The following is a 26,440-nucleotide window of genomic DNA, read 5'->3' on the forward strand; positions in this document are numbered from 1 at the left end:
GTGGTGGAGCCCTGATAGGAACCTGGCATCTCAGCTCTAAAGCCCTCACTGCCTCCGAATTTGTTAAAACCCAAACACAGTACAGGTGAGGCTGAACTTTCTCTCTGAGGCCTTAGACAAAGGCATGAGGAGAGGACACTACCTGGGAGCAGCCTGCTGCTTACTCCTGGCCTTTTTGAAAGGCCTGGTCTTTTGCCTTTGTCTGAGCCTGGGTGGTCCACCTGTGCTAGGGAGCCAAGGAGTCCAGCCAGCCCGTGCTTCAACTTGCCCTGTAGCAAAGTCGAAAGAGCAGGGCCTTTCTTGGGTCCTTGTCCTCAGATGCTTACCAAATGAAAGCTAACCTTTGAGCACCGAACGCTGGTAAGAGTTACCTCACTTCCTTAGAAACAGTGGGTATTTCTATTGCCATCCCCCTTCACAGCTAAGGAAACTGAGGAGAAATGTATTTAAAGTCACCCACTCAAAGCATGAGGCTTTGAACCCAGGCAGTTTCTTACTTTGGGGGCAACACCGTGAACCACACCTCAGCTTTATTCCCCTCTACTGCTATGGAATGTAGGAGGCAGTGGGCTTTGTTTAGCCAAAAGTCTCACTGCTCCCAGCACAGAGCCGCTGTGTGTCTAGCTACCTCATTCCTCCAGACCACAGCATAGCAAAGCTCTGAGTCATGGCCCTTATGCGGCTAAGCACTGATTTTTTCGCCTGAGTGGGCATCACATAATCTAACTGGCTTCGTTTCCCCTCCTGCAAGACGGGACAGCTGGGAATAACAAGCAGCCAGCTCAAGCCAAGGGATCTCCCAGCTTAACCTACAGAGATGGTCCATAAATGAGTTCTTCACAAGCATTCATCAACTTCATTTTCCCACACAAATATTTTTGAAATACTATTTGGCAGCCTTACAGAGAGCTGTGAGAGACATGGTTCCTGCCTCAAGAGACAGATGTATGTCTGATAGAGAAAGCGTTTCAGTCAGCACCACAGGGACATGGATGAAAAGGCAAACTCACAGGCAAGAAAGCTGACTTTAAGCCTGAGTACCATGAAGGGCTCACGTGGGAACAGGGGCAGCACTGGGGATGGAAGGATCAGGAGGAACTGCAAGCAAGGGGCTGAGAAGACAGCTCACTCCAGGGAGAAGCAGTGAGGAGGGTGATCGGCCTCAGAGCAGGGGCCAGCTGGCCAGGGCTGAGACTCCAGAGGCCAACCGGCTGGCACTAAGGGGCACAGCACCCACTAACGGGCTGTGTGGGAAGCTCATGGTCAGACTGCGAATCTTTGACCACCAGGCTAAGCTTCCTATGGCTGATATAAGGCATTTTACAAAAAGCATATTAGAAGCCAGACTTAAGTTATAATCCAATGAGAATAACAAGCTGCTCCACAGCTCTGCCAGTGAATGGTTCAGTTGTGTATTAAGAACAAAAGGGAACAGCTAAATCCATGCAAAAAGCAGTTCACCACAGACCAGGTAGAAGGACTCAGGTTCACCTTCCTGCAGGTCCCAGCACCACCCATGATGCCAGTGCTTTGTGTGGAACCCTGGGGGGTGCTTCCTGCACTCCAGGCATTGCAAGCCAGTTACCTGTGTCACCATATTTATTTCTCCTAGCTAGCCTATGAGGTAGATAAAACTATTACATCCAGTTTGCAAATAAACAGAGTCCAGAACGATTAGGCAATTGGCCCAAGATCACAGAGCTAGGAAGAAACCCACCAAGCAGTCCGCTCTGATTCCAGGCCCTTACAGCTAACCCTGCACTCTCTTGTTTTTGGCTAAGTCGGCTGGCACTCACCTCTGCCCTTCTCAATAAACCCAGCTCAATGTCTTCTAAAAACAGGGGTTCTGATTCGTATGACAAAGTGAATGTTATATTTGATTGAAATCTTATTCTCACATATAAATATGTCAGTCCAAAAAAGATGAATTATTTTATTATCAGCAATCAGAGTTAAATATATTATTCAATTATTTGAGTTTACCTCTTTTTTTAAAGAGCAAAGTTTCAGGCATTGTTGTGGTTTGTGTCTGAATGTCCCCCAAAGCCTCATGCAGTGTTAGAGAGGGCTTCTTCAGAGGGGGCTGAATCCAAAGTGTGGGAGCGCTTTGTGATACAGTCCTGGGACTAGGGCACTGGGACTAAGGGTGGGTGACTGTGGGCAGTCCACTGATTGAATTGGCACCGCCCTACTCTCGGTAGACCAGATACAGCAAAGGGAAGAAAGAGGCTGGTCGCTCCCTTCCCTTGCTTGCTGTTGCTGACTTCCGCTGCCATGAACTATTTCTCCTCTCCCTGCCCCTCTCCCAAGCCTTGACCCACTGACTGAAATCTCTACAAACTGTGAGCTAACCCTCCCCTTTAACTTTGGGTGTGGAATATTTTGTCTTAGCAATGAGAAAAGTAACTAAGACAGGCACTAACCACTCAAATAAATTATAGGACATTCCCTCTCTTGCTCTCTGATTTTTCCTTCCTATGGAAAAGAATTAAATGCTTTAAGCCTAGAACAAAACAACTGACTCAAATACAGAACACTTTGGACTTGAAGGCATTATTCAGAATGTTTCCTGTTTTCTGATTAGCTGTGCCTGCCTCTCCCTAGTTCTGTGAAGGTCACCATTGAAGTTCTAACTCAAATGCCAGCCTCTTGACAAAGTTCCCCGGCCTGGACAGCCACCTTCCTCTTCACAGAACTATTTCCTTTCTGGTCACCTACCAGACAGTGTGCCAAAGCCTGGTTGAAAGGATATGCGGACTCCTAGATAACCTACAACACCTAGGCCAAATCCTCACCCTGAGACATAAGCAGGACTCATGTTTTACAGTCAGTTGACTGTAAGTAAAGTGGACTTGCCCTCCAGAATGTAGATGGGCCTCTTCTAATTAGGGAAGGCCATAGGCACACAACCGAAGCTTCCCAGAGGAGAAATTCTACTTCAAAATCCATAAGGCAGAAACTCGGTCTGAGTTTCTGAGTTTCTAGCCTGTTGGCCTCCCCAAGAGATTTCAGACACAGGACCACAGCATCAACTAGTACCTCAGTTTCCAGTCCAACCTGCATCCGGCACTCAGCTCTGCACACGTTACCCCGGCCAGTCTCTGCCATGATGTGAACCAGGTCCTTAATCCTTCCCCCCACTTCATTGGTTGTTTCTCTGGAGGAACCAGATAATCAATTCCAGAGGAACAACCACCCATAGCAGGTGCCTCTGACAGTAAAAACACCCACACTATAACACATTTTTAAACCCTTCCAAGCATATACCATCTCACTGTTCCTGATAAATCTGCAGGAAAGGAAACTGATGGCCCAGCTCTTCTGACTAGACTTTCATAGTGAAATTTCCATTGTTCACTGTTATCTCCAAAACACACAAGGTTCAACCACCTCACTCAGAATCCTCACGTGTGAGTTGATGAATTCAGTCACAGTAATTTTTAAATTTTCCTCCAGTGCCAGCAGAGCGTGAGGCTTAGGAAGAAATCCCAAGTCCCAAGCAGTCAGCTGGTTATACCTTTCTGAAATGGCCCAGGAGAGGTAGGGGTGCTGTTCACAGTGTTTTTCTCATTAACTGTTTTTTTGGTGAGGAAAGTAAATAATAAGATCTCTAGGTTCAACCATGCAGTTAAACCGGACCCCTTAAAAGTACTTGTGCATTTTTAGGGGGCCCCCCTTTTCCCCAGAAATGAACAATAACCCACAAATTTATCGACTACTTGCCTAAAGCTTCACTGAAGCTAATTCACACGTGGTTAATATTTATTATGCTCCCAGCAGTTCGCATGAGCTCTCTGTTGTAATTTTCAGAATGACTCTGAGAGGTGACTTGTATTCCCGCCCTCTCAGCCACAGAGAGAAACCTGAAACGGGAGGTTCATCAGCCAGGAAGGGGTGCAGCAGGGATCCAAGTGAGGGCAGACAGCCACAGGCCTTCCTGAACCCGGAGGATCAAGACCTCAGAGGGACTCCTGAAAGTCTGCAAGCATTTTATTAATAATTTGAGTGAACTGAATTTCATTCATTTGCAAAGTGTTATGTGAAAGGTTGCTTTAATAATTAAATGAGAGCATGAATACAAAATGCCCAGCACTGGACCTGGCACACAGTAAACACTAATCAAGTAGGAACTGTCCTGTCACTCCTTTTGGCAACAGGGCAGTGTGCCCTGCATGGTCCAGGGTGGTCCAGGGCTTTGAAGCCCTGCAGGGCAGGATTCCAGTAAACACAGGAAGTGCCCGTGAGGCTGGGGACACCCGGGTAGAACGGCTCTTCCACGTGGCTCCACTGTAGGTCTCAGAGGCCTCCTGGGGCAGCTGCCATGTGGGCAGTGACGGTTCTCCCCTGCAGCCACAAGCAGTAGGTGCCCTTAGGAGCCAGTGAAGGCTCCAACAAGGGCCAGCAGACTTCTCAGCCCTCAGGACTTGAGCAGGACTGGGGAGCTGCCCTGGGAGTGTTCTCTGGAGGAGTGGCCCTCACTTTAGGCTTTCTGATTCCTGCTGCCCTGGTCTTCAAGAAGGATGTTGCCAAACAGGTTTCAGAAAGAAATGTCCTGGGGCCAAGCAGCAGCTGCGGTTCAAAGGCAGGCTGAAGCAGCTCCGGATAGCACTGCCCAGTCCAGGCAAGGGCAGCCGGCCCACTCCCTTTTCTGTGCTCTGTGTATCCCTGGCTTCTGAGGTGCCCTTTCAGGCCTGCATATCTCCAGTCAAACCCACATTCTCAAAGAGAACTGCAGTCAAGCCTGTAACTTTGAGGGGCTCCTCAGAAGCTCCTCTCTAAAAGCCACCCCCAGAGTGGTTTTGTCCATCTTTGCCAATTACCAGGAGCCGGATGATAAGAGCCAGAACTGACTGTCTTGGTATTGATTTTGTGAGTTAGCATCCACTTTTAACCCACCCATATTCAGTCTTTACACAGGGAAGAGCTTCCACACTATGCCCATTTTATGGGTGGGCAATCTGAGATGAAGTGATGCTAACTGGCTTAGCCCAAGTCTCAGAGCTGGTGAGTGCCAAGCTTCAGCCCAAGTCTACTTCCTGTTCAGACTGCTCTCCTAGCTACACCTCAAATGCAGGGCAGCCTTCCCTGCCATGACCAGGGACATCTTGAGCTACTAACTTTCACTACCTAGAGTTCTTCATTTAAAAACATGTATCTAATACCTAGCAAAAATAGCTACCACTCATAGAATTGAGACTTGCCAGCATGCTCCCTAAGGCTTGCTAGACTGTAACCATTTTCAGGTTCCACAAAGGAAAGTAAGGAATAAAGCCAGGGTTTGAACGGGGGTGTTCTGGGTCCTGGGCCTTGACTGCTATAGCTTCTGACTGGAACGCTTCAGTGACATAAATTGCTGTAGAATGAATTAATCCTGGTACCCAGCAAATCCACTTCCAACCCAGGAGGAGGGTTGGGCCAAGAGGGTCTTGTAAAAGGGGATGAAAGAGTCCGCACAGCAGAGTGGCAGAAGGACCAGCGAGGAAGAGTGGGGCTGCCCAGAGCATTACTGCATTTGAGTTAGAATCAGCAACTGCTCCCCGCAGACCAGCCCTGGGAGGATCAATCCGCTGCTTACCATACTCCTGAAAGACAGTATCAAGAGAAAATAGAGCAGTCACATACAGGAATTTTAAACACAAAAGCAAAGCTTGGAATCAAAATCTTGATAAATAGATCCTATCACTTCCAGCCAAAAAGTGATGATTGAATTTACTCTGGACCTCAGATTCTGGTGTTCTGTAAGCAGTTATCTTACTCCATAGTTAGCCGTCCCTTTTGGTGGGATTGACTCCACGGCCGGCAGCTTTAAGTCACTTTGCTTGGCCATCCAGCCTTTAAATGACTTTGAGCTCTGGGCTCTTTAGTGAGCAATTTGATTGTTTGCTGAGGATGTGAGCTCTGGGAAAATTGGAAATAGGAGTGTTTGTGGACTATTGTTTGTCAGTGAAGCCTGGGACAAGGAAATGGTATTAAAGCAAGAAACATGTCAAGTACAAGGAAATGAGCCATGCATTTTTCAAGGAATGAGAACATACATGGCACTAAGAGTCTTGTGATCCAGGTTCTATTCCTACCCTGCCTCTTCCTGACTACACATCTTTGGCCCCGCTTGATCTGAGTCTCAATATATTCATCTGAAAAATGGGTATAAATGTCCCTCTAGTGTTGTGAAGAATAAATGAAATCAAGCCAAGGAAAGGGCTATCTCCACTGAAAGCTCCCTGGGAGATCCCTTCTCCAAGGCGCATTGTACGTGAAAAGTCATTATTAGGTGACCAGCACCCCATGGTAGGCTGGAAGGCAAAAGGCATCAGTGCCCCAGACCCCCAGACTGAATTGGGGAGGAAGTACCAACAGCCCAAAAGTGACAGGGTGCTGTACTGTCTTGTGAGGAGCAAAGCTTCAGAAGTGCAGTGGGCAGATTGCCGGCCACACGCGGACGACATAAAGACTGAGTACGCGGCACTGCTAAGGGACAGCAAAGGGAGATCACAGCCTCAGCTGACAGTGAGTGTACAGCTGCGACCTGCCTGGACTTTCAGGAAGGTGTCTACCTCACTCTGCCCAGGACCAGTCTCTTCAAGGATAAAAGAAGTAATTATGTATTTATTAATTTCTGATGAGTGAATTAAAATTAATAAGTAAATGCACGAAGCAGTGCTAGGCCCCTGTTACCATCAGTACAATTTGCAAATGATTTAAAGTGGGCTTTTTAGGGCTTGAGACGCTTTGCCCTCTTCATTCATTACACCCCGCCTCCGTCTGAGGCATGGACTGAGCTCCGTGCAGGCAGGGCTCACACACCGCCTGTCCTCCACCCTCTCCACACAGCCACGGGCTGGATTCAGGTTTCCGAGGAGGGAGAAGGACAGGGAGTGCCCAGGGGCGAGTGCGGTCAGTAGCGAAGGACAAGCAAAACGTAATTTTTATATTACTTGCTGAAAGAAAGAAGGACAAGAGATTTTTTTCTAAGTCATAAACCATGATGTAGGGATGAAAAAGATGGCAATAAACCAAGGAACGGGGATGAAATGAAATGCAGCCTCACCCTGGCAGTTAAAATCACATCTTTAACACTTATAAATTAGGGCTTTAAGTTGCACAAATGAAATGGTTCAAACTTGGTTATCAGTGGAACTGATTCACCACTAAACTATGTCACCTCTGGTCCTCTGAGTCATCAAGATTTTTATTACCCTAGGGAGGCTCAGCCAGGAGGTCTTGCTTGCTTGGTCTTGTCTTGTCTTTTCTTTTTCGTTTCTTTCCTTTCCTTTTCTTCTGTTCTCCTCCTCCTCCTCTCTATCTTCTGTCTCTCTCTGTCTTTATCTCTCTCTAATTCCTTTGTGCTCAGTGTACTTTCTTCCTTTCTCAGGCTGAGCCAACAGAACCCAGCACACAAAACAACTTAGTCCGTCCCGGGGCAGAAGCTTCAGTTGACGGGGGTCAGGCCTGCACGGAGGGCTGCTGCCTTGTGGCACCCGGACCACTGCGTGTCCGCATGACGGGGGAGCGGGAGGAGCCCACCCTGCTCCTGCCTCAGTCCTCCCACAGGGAAAGTAAGTGAGGAACAGCATTTCTTTCCTCCGACTGAAATGAGGCTGAATAACACACACAAGTGGGGTGCGGCATAGGACTGAATAAAAGGTGGAGAGCAGGAGCTGTTAAATACTCAGTCTGTCTGTCTGCGCCAAAACCTACCGGGGACCTCAGCAGCAACTTGGAGCCCTTTCCACGTGCTGCCTTCACTAACAGTGAAGATTAGGAAGCCTGTGATGGCACTTTCTGGGATATCCAAGGCCATCAGTAACCATGTGCGATCATGTACATTTAAAGTAATTCAAATTAATGTCAGCATTTCAACTCCTCAGCCACGTGGCCACATTGTGGTGGTGTGGCTGGTTACTAGCATAGTGGACATGGTAGATCTGGACTATTTCCTTCACCGTAGAAAGTGTGCTTGGACAATACTGCGCTAAATAATCTGCCATACTGAAGACTCAAAAATTTCTTATAAAACATTCTAAAAATTAATTAAATGATCTGTTCTATTTTCATCAACCCGACTTATTATTTTGATAAAATATGAACACAGTCTAGTTCTTTTTTCCCGACTCACAGCTTTTCCTTTCAGAGGAGAGCTTACAAGGTCTATGTCAGCTGTCTTCACTTGATTGACAAGCAATACGAATTTCTTCAGTCAACCAGCCCAGTATGTTTTCACTTGGCAATGTGCAAAGAAAGTCAGACTTTAAGAGACGAAGTGAGAGTAAGCACCTATCGTAATTCCTGGCACCTTAAATATACCGTCTCATTTGATTTTTCTAATCCTCAGATGCAGGTGATATCTTTCATTAGATTACTGAAAAAACTGAGATTACAGAGTTTTCTTGCCATTACTGAGAGCAAAACCCCGCATCAACATCAGGGGTAGTCTGGGGCTCCCCTGTTTTCTTTGGGTTACAGTTTCATGGATCCCAATCAACTTGTGGAAATTTTGAAATCTTAAATACAAAAGACCAGTTATGTAGTTTATGGGCACAGAGATCTGGTCCCACATAGTCTGTCTGGTTTGAAAGTCATTGATTCAAATGAATGGAGGAGCCAGAATCATTCATTCAATAATTATTCAATTAACTATTCACAAGGCACCGAGCTAGACACCAGGGGAAGAGATCTGGGCCTGATAAACTTTACTGTCCCGAGGAGAAGAAGATAGCCAACAAACATACAATCGCACCTTTCAACAGGCACCGTGAACGGGTGAGGCCTTTCACCAAGTGACGATTTCAGGTCATGCTGATTTTGGAGAGCTCAGGCCAGCCAGATGACTAGGGAGGGTCCCTGATAGTGCAGGGGCCCAAGTCTTTTTCCCACATGACTTTAGCATTGCTGTGGCTCCCAGCACAAGTCTGTTATAACCACTGTCACTCTGAGCTTAACAAGCAAGTGTGAGGTGAGAGTTCAGGTCCATGGAGAAATCCTAAGAACCTACCAGGCCCCCACTCATTAGGATGGCTCTTAACAAAACATCAAAACATAACAATTGCTATCAAGGACATAGAAAATTAGAGCTCCTGCTCTGCTGGTGGGCACGTAAAATGTACAGCCACTGTGAAAGCCCTACAGAGGTTCCTCAGAAAGTGAGAAATAAGATTATGCTCTATCCAGCAATTCCACTTCTGGGAATATTCCCTAAGAAAATAGGACGCAGATATACAAAGAGATTCTTGGACACCATTGTTCACAGCAGCATTATTCACCATCGCCAAGGCGACAACCAACCCAAGTGTCTATCAGTAAGTAGACACACCGAACATGCTACACACATGTGCTGGAATATTATTCATTGTTAAAGATAATTCTGATAGACATCACAACATGAATGAACCTTTAAAGACATTATGCTAAGTGGAATAAATCTGGCACAAAAGGACAAATACTCTTTCATTCCACTTCTATGCAGTTCTTGAAGTAATCAAATACAAAGACAGCAGAATAGTCATTTCTGAAGGTTTCGGTCTTACTAGATGAAGAGTTCCATGGATAGATGGTGTCGATGGCTGCACAACATTATGGGTGCAAGGGAACTTTACGCTTTGAAATGGTTAAGATGATAAATACACTGCATTTCACCACAGTTAAAAATAAAGGACCTGCTACGTGCCTCTTGAGAGGTAATAGTGCACTCTCCCCGAGAAGTCAGATACAGACTGTGGCATCATGCTGCTTGTGCAGACATGGTCAAAAGGCATCCAGTTTATTTCGGACAGCTCAGCCTGCTGACCCGCAGAAATGTCTCTGAGGATATCTTTATGTTCCCCAGTGAGGATGCCACTAAAGGAGTCCAATAAAGGTGCCCTAAAAAAGTTATCTGTCCAATACCACGATAAATGCTTTAGACATTTTATCACTATTGGTCCTTATAATATCATAATTAGATGTATCTCATTCTCCCCATTTTATAGATGAGGAAATAAAGGCTCAGACATAGTTGCTCAAAGTTCCTAGTGATAAAGCTGCCTAATCCAAAGATCAGACCTTTCAATATACTGTGTAGATTTTATAAAGAAAAGGGTTTTTAGCCAGGAGTGTTGACATACACTGTAGACCCAACACTCTGGAAGGTTGCCAAGTTTGGTACAGTCTGGGCAAGTTAGGGACTTAGCAAGACACTGTCTCAAAATAAAATAAAAAAAGGACAGGGGATATTGTACAGGGCAAAGGCCGTAGGTTTAATATCTAGTTTAGCAAAGTGGTAGAAGATTTTGGTGAAGAAATAGGTTACATAACAAATTAAAGATGAGAACGAACAGGTCTCATCTGCAAACTGGAAAGAGACAGGCTTAGTGGTCAGTGTTTAGGTCCTCAGAAATTTGCCTATGTAGTAAACACATCTGGTATCCCCATTTTGATCGATCTGGGGCTTCATGCCTTCTGGTCACAGCCGACTGGACCTGTGGTGAACATCTGACTCAAACAGAGCCAACTGGAGTCTTCTCTCAAAGACTGTCAATTAGGAGACACTGATATTGCACTTAGATATAGAGCTTGCAGTAAGGCATCTGGTGGTGACCCGAACTCCACGAGAGGCCTCAGGAAGGTGGCCGTGTATGGGAAGGAAATGGCTGCTGTGCAGAGACATGGAGGACAGAGGCGACACCGACCCTGGGGACGACAGAAAGCAAGTGATTCCTTCCTGACGTGATTCTGACTCCCGAGAGGCCCACAGTGTGGATTTTGGAGGTTTCTCTCAAGTTTAGAAAAACTTTTCCCAATATTTCCTCAAGCAAGCCTGAATGAGTATTTTTTCCATGCAATTAAAGAATTCCTAACCATGACGCTCTACACCACCAGGTCAGACCCTGGCGTGGAGAAGAATCTTGCGTGAGTGACACTCACGTATTAGTTTGACTGAGGACATGCTCCCCATTTGACCTTTCGGAAAATAACAGTGTTTGCAAAGATCACTTTGAATTTCTAGGTCTTTCTTCTGTCCCTGAGGGGTCTCCCTCCCTTTCACCTCAGATGCTAATGCCGTCATGATGACCTCTTCCATGATGACCCCACCCAGCCCTGTACTTACCCTGGGCAAGTACTCTGACCGGGAGGAGGACACTAGTCTGATGTTCCTTTAGCCTCCCCCCCACCCAGTGTGGTTTTCTTAAGAATGTAATTAAATCAGCCTACTTCCTTAGGTTTTTTTTTTTTTTTTTTTTTTTTTTTTTGGTAGTTTTCGTTTTTTACCGGTACCAGGGATCGAACTCACAACCGCACACTTGCAAGGCAGGCGCATATGCCGCTGAGCCCCAGCCCCTTCCTTAGTATTTTCATTAGTTCTTTCTTCTGATTCTGGTCCTGAAATGAGCTCTGTCCACTCTGGGAACCACTTGCCTCAACTAGTAAACCTTCTAACTAGTCGGTCTGGCTATTACTAATCTGTCATGTTCATTACTGCCTGCAGGCTTGTGAGTAAAGTGCAGTCTCCAGTCATGCCAGATCCTGCGTCTGTCCGCCCTGTGACAGGCCCATAGCCCCTGCGACCTCACGTAGTTCTCAGTCCTGGAATGTCTTCCCATTCTTTCTGTTGGGTTTCTCCTTGTCCTTTACGATCAAATCAAACACCTTTTTCACAGACCTTTCCATTCTCCTATCTACACTCACACTGAGCTTTTGCATGTCTATTCTGGTCTGTGGTCATCCTAGCGTTCTAGTCATTTTCTTGTGCCTAGAAGATCAATCAAACTTTGTTTAACAGTTTTCTTTTTTGTCTTTTTCCTTTTTATCAGTACCGGGGATCGAACTCACGACTGCCTGCTTTACAAGGCAGGCGCTTATACCGCTGAGCTAAATCCCCAGCCCCAAGATCAATCAAACTTTGTTATAAATACTTTTCTAGTCTTGATTCTTGACATGCTGTCTGGTGCTTTGCAGGGCTCTATGAAAGTCATTATTATCAAATGAGGAAACAAATTATTATCCAATGAGGAAACAAATTCAGACAATCCACGTATAGCCAGGAGATATTACTAAAAACACTGAGGCTGGAGATTTTATTTGCTTATGAATAATTAGGGAGTAAATAATAGGTGGCAATTGAAATTCTCAATTGTAATGCACACTCCAAAGCCCAGGGATTTTGCTTCCTAATAAACAATAGGAAGTTACCTGACAACACTTAGGATACCAGACGTCCCCCAGCTATTTCTGAATGAAAACTGCGTTCAAAGTGCACCTGTGTTCACTAGAACAGCTGCTCATAGGAAGTACACAGCGAGAAAGGTGACAGTTGCTACACCACAGCCTTCTAAGTAGTACAGATCATGGAACCTCACATATGAACTTCCACACAAAAATAGGTACCTTTGCACTTTTCTTGCCGTGAACAAGAATGCAAACGGCCTCAGACGCCAGTTTTGCCCCTGCACAGCAAGGGTCAGAATGCGTGACGGAGCTCCTTGTCAAGCCTCATCCAATAAGCACCTCCAAGAATATTAAGTATAATTCTTCCTAAACAAAAGGAGGTTGATTAATTTTCCATGGTCCCCTCAGGACTAAGAATCAATGATTTTACTGTACCAAGATGTCTTTAATCTCCTGCCAGCTCTTGGCTTCCATGGTCCACATTGGAAATGTATATTCAGCTTCAGTGATGTGTTAGATGTTGCACAAGACAGAAAATATTGTCAAGTCCTAGGTGGTCAAACCCTAGGGGGATGGAGAAATTCACCAATAATCTGAAAAGAAACTGAAACCAAAAAATATCCCAAACCCTGGCTGATGGCATGCAGATAAGATATGCTGTAGGAGAAAGGCAAGCCAAGGCACACTAATTAACTTCTGCAAGGCATTTGTGGCTTTTATAAACACCTGGCAGCCACAGAATGTGCCTTTGGGGAGTGTCCCTGTGTGAGTCCCTCTGCTGTGATAAGGTGGGGCCACTGTCCTCCAGCAATTCCAGGCCCTGTTCTCCAGGAAGTAACAGAAATGACTCAGTAGATTAAACACTTAGGCCTTTCTGAGTTTGGTCAACACAATACCCACAAGACCCGACCATCATCTGAGCGGGTGAGACGTTACTGGACTAGTCTGAGGCTGTACCTGGGTGAGTCAAGTTTATGTCTGGACAGGCCACATGGTGCCTTCAGAGCCCACAGGAAGTGAGACCCAGGAGAACTTCCTCCCGTCCCAATTCATCACTCTGTAGTGGGGTCGCACAGTTTTTGTGTTCATTTGAATGATTCTTTTTTTCAGATTATTTTCTTTATTAGTATGTGTTTCTGGTACATAACATTTACATTCCTTGGGGAGAGCTGGTACAGGAATATAACACACATTAAAGGTTTTTTCATCTTCTTTCCTTTTTCTCTCCCCCCCTCTTCATCTCTTGACCCCCTTAGGTTTTTCTCAGTACATGTTTGCAGTATATAATGTTCACATTACCTGTGAGGCGTTGGTACGTGTATGGAATACATCCTAATTCCTTTTTACATCTCCCGTTCTCCTTCCCTCCATCCTTTGATCCCTTCCCTTTTGAAAAAGATCTATCTCCCTATCTCCTATGATCCATCTTGTATTTTGCTATTTATTTATACTTTCGGTTTCTTTTTTTGTTGTTGTTGTTTTTTGGGGTTTTTTGTGGAGGAGTCTCATATAAGCAAAACTATGAGAAAGAAAGCTAGTTTAACCACTATGGAAATCAGAAGAGAGATTCTTCAAAATTCCATGTCTAGGTATCTTCTTGAAAAAGTCAAAGACATTATATTACAGTGATACATGCATGGCCATGTTTACAGCAGCATAATTCATAATTACCATATTGGAAGCAGCCTATATGTCCATCGACAGATGGATACAATATTTACACACAACAGAGTATTACTACTCTGCCATAAAATTGAGTCATTTTAGGAAAACTGATGCATCTTGAGACTGTAATGTTAATCAGATACACACGCTTGAATCTTTCTTTCTTTCTTTCTTTCTTTTTTTTTTTTTTTTTTTTGGTACCAGGGATCAAACTCGAGACTTTGCACTTGCCAGGCAGGCATTTGTGCCACTGAGCTAAATCTCTGGCCCACAAGCCTGAATCTTTTAAAAAGTGTTCATGAAATTTTGAATGTTCCTGAAGTGATAGATATATCAATGACTCTAATTTGATCATTACATATTACATATATGTATTGAAATGTCACACTGTATCAATAAATAAATATACACAATTACTGTGTCATTTAAAAATTAAAACCCCAACTTGCAATTAACTATATATGTACATGCATATAATATTCTCAGCATTAATGTCTCCCCCTCCAAAAAAACTCCAAGTAGTAGAGCAATTCTTGCTAAAAATAAGCAGGTTTCTATTGCATAGAGGAAAGCTTTGGGATTACCCACAGATTTACTGCCTTTCAAATAAGCTACTCTGGCATCATTATTTGAAAGAAGAAAAATTCTAAGGGAAGTGACATAGTTATGCAAAAGCTGCAAAGTTTGTTATGCCACATGGAAGGAATCGCTAGGAAGGAATCCTAGCAATATATAGGCTTGTACTCCAAAACCCCGCCCAGATGAAAGAATAAGATCTAGAACATTAGACATGGTTATTTGGACTGTGGCAGTAACCATTCCACAAAGAAAAGATCTGCAAATAAATAAATGAATAAATAAAATCTCCATAGAAAGGTTAAAAAGGGTTAACCATAGAACGAATATAATGGTTAAAAACATCAAAGGCAAATTACATTAGGTGCTCATCCTTAACCAGGATATTTTCTTAGCTTGGGCTGTCATATAAAGTGCTTTATAAACTGGTTACCACCTTCCCATGATCAATGTATTTATAATGCATTGCAAACATGTACTAATAAAAAGTATATAAAAAGAATATTAAAGCATGAAAAAAACAAAAAAGAGAAGATCTGCATGAGGCAGAATGACAGTGAATTTTGGCAGACAGAATGGATGTCGAAATCAGGAGGAAACTGCTACAGTGGCGACAGCTGTGCCCGGCTGGAACTGATGTTCTGTAGGAATGTAACGTTGTCACACTGTAAAGGCACAATATGAAAGCATAAAAGAACTTAGCCTTTGCAAGAAATTTAATACGAAGGCAATGAAAGTGTTCAAGGTGGTGATGTGTAGGTAGTAAGAGAGAAGGAGCAGGAAGGCGGGGCGGATGTTTTGACTTTTTAGTCGTGTATTTCTTATAGATTGTTTTAATTTTACATGCACTACTTTTTATTTTTAAATACTATATTACTTAAATTTTTAAATTAAAGAAGTGGTTATGTTTTATTATAACACCTCAGCGTGGAGAGAGGGCTCAGAGGTCTGTGTGGTTTAATTCCTGCTGGACCCGGTCTCAGTTTGGCTGTCTGTGGAACACAACGGGGTTGCTTATCTGACTCGTAGGTCCCTGGCCTCGAGATTCAGAACTGGTTCCCGGAGCTGCATGTACTCCAAGAGTGAAAAATTACGTAAAGCTCTGTGGCTTCTACAACCTACCCCTGCACTGCTGAATACCAATGATAGGTGCGCCGTAGCCCAAATCCTCCAGGCTCGCGCCAGGTCCTGGGGTCACTGACAGCCTTGGGAAGGGTTTGGATGTAGCACACTCCAGGGCAGCACCACTGCGGATTGGGGAAGTGTCTCCACTGGCCCAGCTGTTAAGGGCCGTTGCGGCTCTACTGGGATGTGATGGAAACTGTCAGAGATGGAGTCTGGTAGGAGGTTTTGAATCACTTGAGGTGTGTCCTGGACAGGGATTACGAGACCCTGAAACATCCTCCTTTTCTTCGTGACCATGATGTAAGCAAGTGTGCTCTGCCATGTGCTCTGCCACCCCTTCTTGCCACTAGAGGCTAAAAAGCAGCAAGTCTGCCCAACTGAGTGTCCAAGACTGGGATAAGCCTTTGTTCATGATAAGCTGGTTCCCCCGTGCAGCTGTGACAAGTAACAGAAAGCTAACAAATCCAGCCTCACGGTGTCCACAGAGGCATCATGGTTCCTACACCCTGCTCTTGGCGGACTTCCTGCTAGTCCACAGTGTGAGAAGAGCTGCGACTGCTCTGATCTTACTGTTTTAGACATCAAGAAACAAAATGTTGACACATTCCAGTCAACACAGAGACTTTCTGTGGTAGCACCTTGATCTTCTGTGAGGGCTTTTACACCTTCCCAACCACACCTGACCCACAGCAGAAGTACAAGGGGCTTTGCTCCACGTTCCGCTGATGATCGTTAGCATGGTACAAGGACCTTGGTTCTATCAAAACTTACTGTTACTTAATTTTACATGGTACTCAAAACTGGGCACATGACTGGGAAGGATTTGCTATCACCAGTGTTTTAAGATGCTGGAAAAGATTGCAAATAAGAAAAATGCCATACTCATTAATATAATCAATCCCCTCTGCTATCTAAGGCATTGCCTTCTATATCTGGATGACAGCAGATATTTAATACATAGAACTAGAAAATCCTAAAATCACAAAGGACAAAAGCAATCAGTCCCCCATATTCCATAGCTGAGAATCTAAGACCCAAGTGGTTAAAATTGGGTTAGTCAAGGTCATCGGCTATTTAGCTAATATCAGCTAGAGTCCAAATATTCCTACACCAAATTCAGTGTTCTTCCTTGTGCCTGTTGGATGGATGAATGAATGACTTCACCAACTTTCTGCAACCAACAATCAGAAAAAAAGGCTAAAAAATATCTAGTAAGTGTAATTGGTTGGATAGATTGTGTTTGTCAATTTAATTGATTCTAGTTTCTAGTAAGCATTTTCTCTATAGATTTAGATATATTTTTAATATCTTAAAATTTTCAATTAATGTTTACAGGACCAGATAAATCAGATTTCAATAGTGTAATTCCAGTCCACTTATAATATATATGACCTGCTTCAAGTAATAACATCAGCAGAATGAACCCATATGTTTTTACTTGTCTTTACATGACAATGCAAAGGATGCAAGCACTTCATGTTATGCCCCTGTTGTGCAACTTCTTGAAGAACAAAAAGATTAAAAGAAAACTAATACGTGCACATAAATTCTGAGGTAATACGACTCCCAGATATTCACTCGCCAGATTCTTAAACCACATCTTTATAAACACAAATCTTAACCTCCAGATCCCTCTTTTTAAAAACCAAACAACCATTTGACAGCTTTGGAATTCATTCCTTTCATTTTCTTGCTCACCTTAAGAAAGAGAGGTTTGAGAAGAGAAATAGGGGGGGAAAATGAAAATGAGAATGGAGAAAGGGATAGATTATCCAGAAACCAAAAGGCACAAGTAGCCAGGTTCCCGGAAGAAAGAAAAAATGTGTCAAGGCGTGGCCAGGAAATGTGCCTGCAGAGGTTCCCACTCTCCCTGCCATGCTCCCTGCCAGAGTGAGCTGGCAGACTTGCCAATCACCCCGGACAGACAGAAAAATGGATAGAGCGCCCAAACCCATATTTAGACGCACCGTGTAGGTCAAAACTGAAACGCTTAGGGGCCTGGCAGGGTGCAGCCCCTGCACTGCCTCCAAGGCAATCACAATCAGATGTCATAAAAGTAACTGCTTGGAATTACAATGGGTTTTTAAAGGCCAATTAAAGTCTAAACCTTTCTCACTTACTTTACAGGAGAAAACTGACATATACAGAAATGAAATCAAGGCACAGAGTAACTGGATAACAAAACTAATTGAGAATACTAATTTCGCGGCCAGAACCCAATGCCAACAAAGCCCACCTCAATGGAGCAATAGTAAGTATGTTAGTAGATATTGGTGCTTCCACACTTTACCTGCTCTTTTATTCACTTCTCACAGGTAGAGAAAACTTTAAATACGAACAAGACTATCCAGACACTCCCTTTGGGCCAACACAAACCTTCCTGCTACCTAAATTAAATAGATTAGTGATGCATGTTTTCCTTTAGCCATCTACAGAAGCCATGTTACAGCTCATCAGGTCTTTGAAGGAGTCGCAGAGGTCTGAGGGCCCTGAAGCCCGTCCGCGGCCGCCCTGGCCGGGTGACCAGGAGCTGGACAGGCTTGGCGGTACCAGTGAACGTGACCCGAGCAACTAACATGCCAAAGCAGGACTTCAGAAAAGAGGAAAACTGCTCTTACCCTTAAAAATAACAGAAACAATAGGATCCGGTTTTCCAAATTTCGTCTTAGGGATGTTGCTGGCGGCCTCCACAATCACTCGGAGCATGGCTGTCCGCTGAGGCCAGTTTCAGCAGCCCGGGTTCCGAGACGCCCAGCCGAGCTCCGGCCTCGCTGCAGCGTCCTCCCGGACCCGGAGGAGGGCAGGGCAGGGCCGGGCAGGGCGGTGGGTGGGCCTCCGGCGACTGCGCCCTGCGGGCGCCCTGTAAACTGACACCCCGGCTAGGTGAGCTCCACAGGGCCGCGGGCTCCGACTGACCAACTCAGAAAACGTGGGAGCCAAGAGAAGGTTTTGACCTCCGCGAAAAATTAGTTTGTGCAACAAGTGAGTTAATACTGATTTAGAGCTCACACATGCAGGCAGGTCAGCAAACCACTGAAACCACTTGTGAAATCAAGATAATTGGTTTTCTGTCGCCTTTTTTGTTTTTACTGAGTTTCCTGGTGCTTAAAATTTTAACTTGATTTTTTTTTAATTTTACTTTTGTCATTTCTTCTCATGCTGTTGGACACACCCACTCAGCAACCATTCAGAGGCAATGTTTAAAAGCAGTTGCCAGACGCCCTCTACTGTATGGCTTTATTATCTCATTCTGCGGATGAGGGGCATTTGGACGGTTCAAAGCTTGGGGCTACTATTTGAACACTGCTTAGAACATTCTTATGCACGTTTACTGATACACATTGCATGAGTGTATGTAGTATCTAACCTATGGGTGGAATTGCTGGAGTGTTTGCATTTCTTCACCCGTGTTAGGTAGGTAATTCAAAATTGTACTCCACAGTGTAATATAATTTGCGCTTTCAGCAGCAGTGGGTGCCGCTTCTTTCCTGTACCCCTACATTCATTTCTTTTCTTTCTTTCTTTCTTTTCTTTTCTTTCTTTTTTTTTTTTAGACAGGGTTCATTATGTAGTGTAGGTTGGACTTGAGTTTGGTTATGTAGCCAAATTAACCTGGAACTCACAGAGATCCTCCCGACTCAATCTCCTGAATGCAGAGATTATAGGCATATGCTCTGTACCGCTAATTCTTGTAACATTTAGCAGTGTTACTGGAGTTTTAATTTGCATTCTACCTATTCATGTGAGAAAACTGAAACATGACCTCCAACCTTACGTGATAGATTACAATTATAGTGAGAGTTTAAATCTAAATAAGATAACAAAAAATTAAAAGATAAATAGAAGAACATCTTTATGACTCAGGATAAAAAAGGATTTCTTAATAGAAAAAAGTATGCAAATCAAAAAGGAAATATTGCCAAATTTAGTTATATTAAATTCACAACCTACAGAGAATTAATAGAGCATAAATTTTTCTCAAGAAAATATGTAAAAGATTTAAACAGGCCGCTTTACAAATTCACAAATGTAAATTAAAAAGTACATGACCTCATTAATACATTCATATCTCAATGCTGGGCAACTCTGACCAACCAGTGGCATAGCACGATTGTCCCATTGGGCAGCGTGGGCCAATCCCATTGGATGGTGGAAGTCACTCAACAGGACAGTCATGCTTATCCCACTGGTGGTTCCAGCCAGCAAGAACATGTCAATAATCAAAAAACACAAATTATATCTCCAGAGAGATACTATTACATGCTCACCAGGTGGGCTAATACAGGGGTGCTAGACCAATGGCTCATGTACCCCAACAAGCTCAGAGAGTCCTCTCTGTCTGCCCACAAGCCATGGTGCTCCGGGAAAGCTGTGGCAAATTATCGGCATGTATACAATAGCACAGATCACAAGAATTGTGCAAAAGTAGGCTAAATGCAAACTTTTACCTTTCATTAAAAAACCATTTGTATCCTTGAAAGCTCTGTTATTTTGCTTTTCTTTTATGACAAAAGATGCTATAGTGTTAATTGATTTTTTCTCAACTAAAACCTCAATATTCAAGTTTAATTGCAGTGTTGGCACTTTTAGATAAATAAGTGGGGTTTTAGGTTGCAGTTTGGGCGCTTGATCTCTAAAAAATTGCCATCAGTGGGCTACTGTGTAAAAGTTGAACACTGCCAAGTGTGATAAGGATGTAGATGTAGGTATGATGTCACTTGCTTATAATGCCAGCACTCAGGAGGCTAAGGCTCCAGGCTAAGGATCAAGAGTTTGAGGTCAGCCTAGACTTCATGTCAAGATTCTATCTCAATAAAAAAAATAAAAACAAAGCAAGTATGGAAATCTTTAACTGCTAATGACAACATAATCAGTAGTATATTACTGTAGATTTTCTCTCATGACAATCATATAATCTCCTAATTCTATTTCCTAAATCTATTTTCCTTTTTATTTCTATTTTGGTTAGAATTTTCATTACAAAATTGACTAGAGGTAGTGATAACAGGCATCCGTACTTTTTTCATGAGTCAAAGGTAAAGATTTCCATATTTCACCATTAAGCATGTTTGCTATAGGTTTTCCATAACTAGTCTTTTTAAGATTAAGGGTATTCTCTTTATTCCAAGATTGCTGAACATTTGTTTAATAACAATAATATATTGATAGTAATTTTTCAGGTTGTTTTCATTTATTGTATAATTATATGATGTTTATGCTTAATGTGGTGAATTACATTTATTTTCCAATATTAAACTACCTTACTTATCTTATGTGATCAGAATTTTGATCATAAAGTTTTGCCCACATCTATGTCTTTAAAGTCCTACCTGTTATCTCTTCCTGTTGACTTAGTGTTTCTGTTTTGATATTTAGATCTTGGATCCATTTTTGTTAGTTTAGAGTACGGTGAGAGGCATAGCTCTAGTTTTGGTCTTCAGCATGTGGAGAGCCAGTTTTCCCAGCACCACTGATTAAAGAGGACATCTTTCTCCCAGTGAAAGTGTTTGTCAAAGATCAAGTGGCTGGGTGTGTTCAGAGTCATTTCTGTATCTTTTAATATGTCTGTTAATCTTTGTTTTCCTGCCAGCATCATGCTGTTTATCATAGTATCTCTGCAGTATAATTTCAAGTCAGGGAATGTGATACCACTTCCCTGTCCCTTGCCCAGAATTATTTTTGCTATTTTTAGGTCTCTTCTGATTCCAAATGAATTTTAGGGATGTTTTCTCTGGTTTTGCGTGACATGCTAATGGTATTTTGATTAGGATTGCATTAAATCTGTGCAACAATTTTGGGAGTAAGAACATTTTCATTATGTTGGTCCTGCCTATCCAAAATCAAGGGATATCTTTCCATTTTTTCATATCCTCTTTAACTTCCATTTTCAGAGTACTGTATTTTTCATTGTAAATGACTTATACTTCCTTTGTTAAATTGATTCCTAACTATTTCATTTTTTTGAATGCTATTGTGAAAGGTGTTTCTCTAATTTCTCTCTGTGGATTTGGTATTGATGTTTGAATATTGACTTTGTATCCAGCTATGCAACTAAATTTGGTTATTAAATCTCAAAGTCGTTTGGTGGAGTTTTTGAGCTCTGCTATGTAGAGTACCGTGTCATCTGCAAATAATAATTTAACTTCTTCCTTTCCTATTCCTTTTATTTTTTTCTCTCGTCTAATTGCCCTTGTTATTGTTTCCAGAATTATATTGAATAGGAATGGTGATAGTGGAAATCCTCATCTTATCCCTGATTTTAGAGTGAAAGCTTTCAAGGTTTTGTCCATCTAGTATTATATGTTGGCTGTTGGCTTGCTCTGCATGTCTTTTATCAGATTGAGATAAAGACCATATAATCCAACTTTCTATATGGCTTTTTATCATGACTGGGTTTTGGATTTTGTTATATGCTTTTTCTACATCTATTGAGATGATCATATGATTTTTCTCTTTGGTCCTGTTGATATGATGTACTGCATTTATTGATTTGCATATATTGAGCCATCCTTACATCCCTGGGATAAATCCCACTTGGTCATTCTGTATAATCTTTTTGATGATTTGCTGTATCCTGTTTGCCAGTATCTTATTGAGGATTTTTGCATTTATGTTCAAGGAGAATGGCTATAGTTCTTTTTTTGGTTAGGTCTTTCTCTGGTTTTGCTATCAAAGTAATACTCGCAACCCCAAATTACTTTGAGTAAATTACTTCCCTTTTAATACTGTTGAAGAGTTTGAGGTGTCATAGCATTAGATCATCTCTAAATTTCTTGTTGAAGCCATCAAAAACTGTGCTTTTGTTGATAATTTTTTAAAATTACTTCTACAATTTCACTGATTGATATTGGGTTATTTTAGAATTTTTATATTTTCTTGGTTGAGCTTTGGTAATTCATACACATCCAGGAATATATCCATTTCTTCTGCATTTGCCATCTTATTATAATAAAGCTTCTTGAAGTAGGTATTGATGATTTTCTGGATTTCCACAGGATTCATCATGATTTCACCCTTTATATTCCAAAATGAATGGATTTAGGCTTTTCCTTTTTTTTTTTTTTTTTTGAATAAGATTGGCTAAGGGTTTATCAGCTTTCTTTAATCTTTCAAAGAAGAAATGGAACTTCATTATTTACTGTGATCAGAAAAGCAAATATAACAAATATTTAATTTATGTAACATGTGCAAAATTACTTCATGGTTACCTGTGGTTGCAGTAAATGAAATATAATGAATTAGCCTCTCTTCCACCTTATGTCATCATATGTGGTTTGAACTGTGGAACAGAAAACAGAAAAATTTGACAAAACAGCTGGATAATTCTTTGCTCGGTGATCAAGAATCTTGTTCTCTCATTTGTTTGATTGCTTTTTGATTCTTCTGTGTTTTTTCTTTAAATAAAGGATCATGTTTTTACAAAAAAAAAAAATAATCTTTCAAAGAACCAACTCTTCTTTGGGGGTCGTTAAAATTGGAAATTGATCACACATTCAAGGCTGCAGCATGACCCTCCCAAGAACAAGAGTGTCTGGGGTAAGCCACTTGAAGAAGCTGGTTCAGTCCAGAGAACACCTATCCCCAAGACAATATGAACAGTGGGTTGGAAGGACAACAGGGTGTCATGTGATATTAAGTTGCTAAAATGTATAAATAAATGCCCCAACACTGAAGGCCCTGTTCCTTTCTTCCCATTAGATGGGTAAGAGTTCCAACTGACCCCACCTTGTCTTTTTTTTATTTTCTCATCCTCTTGTGGTCTTTTACCCCAAGAATCTCCAGGGCCTCATGGGTCATGGCACTCTTCCATTCATTGATTCTTTGTATTGTTTTCTTAGTCTCAATTGCATTCAGTTCTGCTCTGATCTTTATAATTTCCTCCCTTCTTTTGGCTTTGAGTTTGACTTGTTCTTTTTCTAGAAGTTTGAGGTTCAACATTAGGTTGTTCATTTGAGTTCATTCTGTGTTCCTGATTTGAGAACTCATCACTATAAATTCCCCTCTTAGGGCGGCTTTCATTTTGTCATGTAAGCTCCAGCATCCTATATTGGTTTTATCATTTAATTGTTTATATTCTTTAATTTCTTCTTTGATTTCATCTGTGACTCATTGGGTGTTCAGTAGGGTGTTATTTACTTTCCATGAGTTTATGGAGTTTTTATGGTTTCTTTTGACATTGACTTCCAATTTCATTGCACCATGACTTGATAATATTCATGGGATAATTTCAGTTCCTTTGCATTTACTTAAGCTTGTTCTATGGACTAGTATGTGGTCTATTTTGGAGAATGTCCCAAGTGCAGCTGAGAAAAATATGTTTTCTGATGTTATGCAGTGGAACAGTCTTTAGACATCTACTAAGTCCATTTGTCCACAGGTTTGGTTCACTTTGATGTTTCTTTGTTGATTTTTTTTTGTCTAGTACATCTATTTGTGATTGTGGGGTATTAAGGTTCTCGCAATTGAAATCATGTTAGTGCTTATCTGATTTTTCATGTCCATTTGTATTTGTTTTCTATACCTGGGTATACCAGTATTTGGTGCATAGATATTTACAATCATTACCTTTTCCTTTTGGGGTCTTCTGCTAACAAGTATGTTGTGACCTTTTTTGTCTCTTTTGATCAGACTTGGCTTGAAATTCACATTGTCTGCAAATTAGCTATCCCTGCTTTTTCTGGGTTCCTGTTGCATAAAATATTGTTTTCCTTATTTTTACTTTAAGTTCATGAATTTCTTTTTGAGTTAAATGTGTTTCTTGGATGCAGCATATTGTTGGATCCTGTTTCTTGATCCACCTGTCAGTCTGTTGCTGTTGATTGTTGAATTGAGACTGTTTACCTTGATGTTAAAACTGATATGTGTTTGCTTATTGTCATCATATTATTCTGTTGTTTCCCTCTGTTAAATTGTTTGCCCTACCTGCTGACTTCTTTCTATTGATATTCTTGAAGTTGTGTTCTTCATTATCTATTTCTAAAGTATCCTCACCTTGGTTCAGTTGCATATACTTTCAATAGAATTTTTAATCTCTTTTATAGCTGAATCTGTTTCATGGATTCCATCAATTTCCTAAGCTCCTCTATTTTTTAATCTGTGTCCACTCTAGATTCACTGAGCAAGTCCTTCATTTTAATCATTTCTTTTTTTACCTGACAGATTATTTCTAATGTGACTTTCTCTGTAGCCTCATTCATGTTATTATTTTTTAAACTTTTGCTGTTATCATTTCAGAAAATTCCACTTTTCTCTGTATCATTGTCCCTGGAGCTGTGTTGGGTGGGCTGGAGATCTGGGGTTGCATTTTGCTTCTGTCTTATCATTTTATATTTTTAAATTTTGTTTTCTGTGTTAATGCTTATAAATTTCTTATGGTAGGTAGTTTTATTAATAGTATTGAAGTTTCCACAGGAAATGTCTATTCATCAGAAAAAGTCTTCTAGCTAAGTTGTTCTTGGTCTTCGCATCTGTCCCAAAATCATATCTGCTCAATTTATTAGAGATGAGAAGTTGCTATTTGGCTCAGAACCCAGTCCTTTAGTACTGGAGTAAGGTAATGATTATGACCCTAAACAATTACAGTTGTTGTCATACAAGGGAGAACAATTGAGTACAACAGTGTGACATCCTGGCTAAAGTAGTACCATTAGCAATGACAATAGCATGAAACACAGCCTAGAAAATGACAAATGGTAATAACTATTAATTAGTTATCTTTAACCATAGGAGCAAGATCTAGTTATATAACAAAATCCAACATAAACAGGAACTTGTGTGCAATGAATTTCCCCTTAGTGGAGTTTTTTAATCCTGTGTATTGGGAGGCGGGTTAACACAGACAGATTAATGAAGAGATATATAGTAGAAGCAAAGCTGCAGGAAAAAGGATAATCACCTAAGTTTAACATTTTATTCATTTATTTTTTGTCTTTTTCGTTTTTATCGGTACCAGGGATCAAACTCACAACCACACATTTGCAAGGCAGGCGCTTATGCTGCTGAGCTAAATCCCCAGCCCCAATCACCTAAGTTTGAAATTCTGGAGCAGAGAATAGGAGAGAAAAAGTGAAGGAGAAAGCAAAAGAATATCAAAGCGAACCAGAAAGATGAGACAATGTTCACTCTCTTGAAGCTATCATATAAGATCAAGAAAGACCATTGAAGAAAGAGAAAAAGACAATGAACGGAACAAAACAAACCTAGAAGTAACACTCTGTGTTTACAGCTGGTTCTCTGAGTAGCTCCAGTGTCGCTGCTCCTCTGTTCAGCCAGGTTTCTTCTCCTGCAACTCTGATTATGTGTAAGGCCGGTGTCATTGCTCCTCTGTCTTTTATCTTTGTTAGGTTTTGATATCGATGAGTATGCTGGAATCACAAAATGAGTTGGGACATAGTGCTCCTTTTTCTATTTTTTAAGAGAGCTTATGAATTTGGAATGCTTTTTTTCTGATAAGCTGCTTTTTATAAAAGTCATACTTCTGTTTGTTTTAAAGTATCAAGAAATCCACTGGGCTTGTTCTCACAAGCCTCCCTCACTCAGAAGGCAGACACAGGAGAACCAAGAGTTCAAGGCCCATCTGGACAGCCAAACCCTGTCTCAAAATAATAAAGGCTAAGGGTATAATTCAGAGACAAAGTAGTCCTGAATTTGATTTCCAGTGCTGTAAAAACCCAAACCAAATCAAAACAAAAGCTGACGAAATCTCCCAGTCCATTACAAAGTTAATATTCCTCTCTCCTTACCTCGAGCATGTTCCTAATAACATGCCCACTCTCAGAGGTCCCCACTTTTTACCTATTTGGTGTTTATAGCCAAGTAACACGTATCTACTTCTACTTCTTTATTTTTCTGTTCAAGGCTCATCTATTTGTTTTCCAGCAAGGAATACGAAGGTTTCACTTTCATTCTCCTCCTCCTCAGCTACTCACCTATG

The 26,440-nt window shown here is 41.8% G+C and overlaps 2 protein-coding genes across 5 annotated transcripts in view; one reads left to right on the top strand and one right to left on the bottom strand.

The window, feature by feature from the left end:
• Myof (myoferlin) overlaps positions 1-18,521 on the bottom strand; it is a 133,686-nt gene extending 115,165 nt beyond the window's left edge. Inside the window, exon 1 of one of the 3 annotated variants that reach the window (XM_063239372.1) lies at positions 18,126-18,521. In XM_063239372.1, coding sequence (XP_063095442.1) covers positions 18,126-18,213 — 88 coding nt within the window. In that variant the 5' untranslated portion in view covers positions 18,214-18,521. The remainder of the gene's footprint in view (positions 1-18,125) is intronic. The other 2 variants (XM_063239371.1, XM_063239370.1) reach the window with 2 other exon arrangements.
• Cep55 (centrosomal protein 55) overlaps positions 17,257-26,440 on the top strand; it is a 39,458-nt gene continuing 30,274 nt past the window's right edge. Inside the window, exons 1-2 of one of the 2 annotated variants that reach the window (XM_063239374.1) lie at positions 17,257-17,477; positions 17,635-17,758. The gene's annotated coding sequence lies outside the window, so the exon portion shown is untranslated. The other variant, XM_063239373.1, reaches the window with a different exon arrangement.

Source organism: Cavia porcellus, unplaced genomic scaffold, assembly GCF_034190915.1.
Source record: "Cavia porcellus strain 051 isolate PalLab524CR breed Dunkin Hartley unplaced genomic scaffold, mCavPor4.1 scaffold_28, whole genome shotgun sequence".
Classification (NCBI taxonomy): domain Eukaryota; kingdom Metazoa; phylum Chordata; class Mammalia; order Rodentia; family Caviidae; genus Cavia; species Cavia porcellus.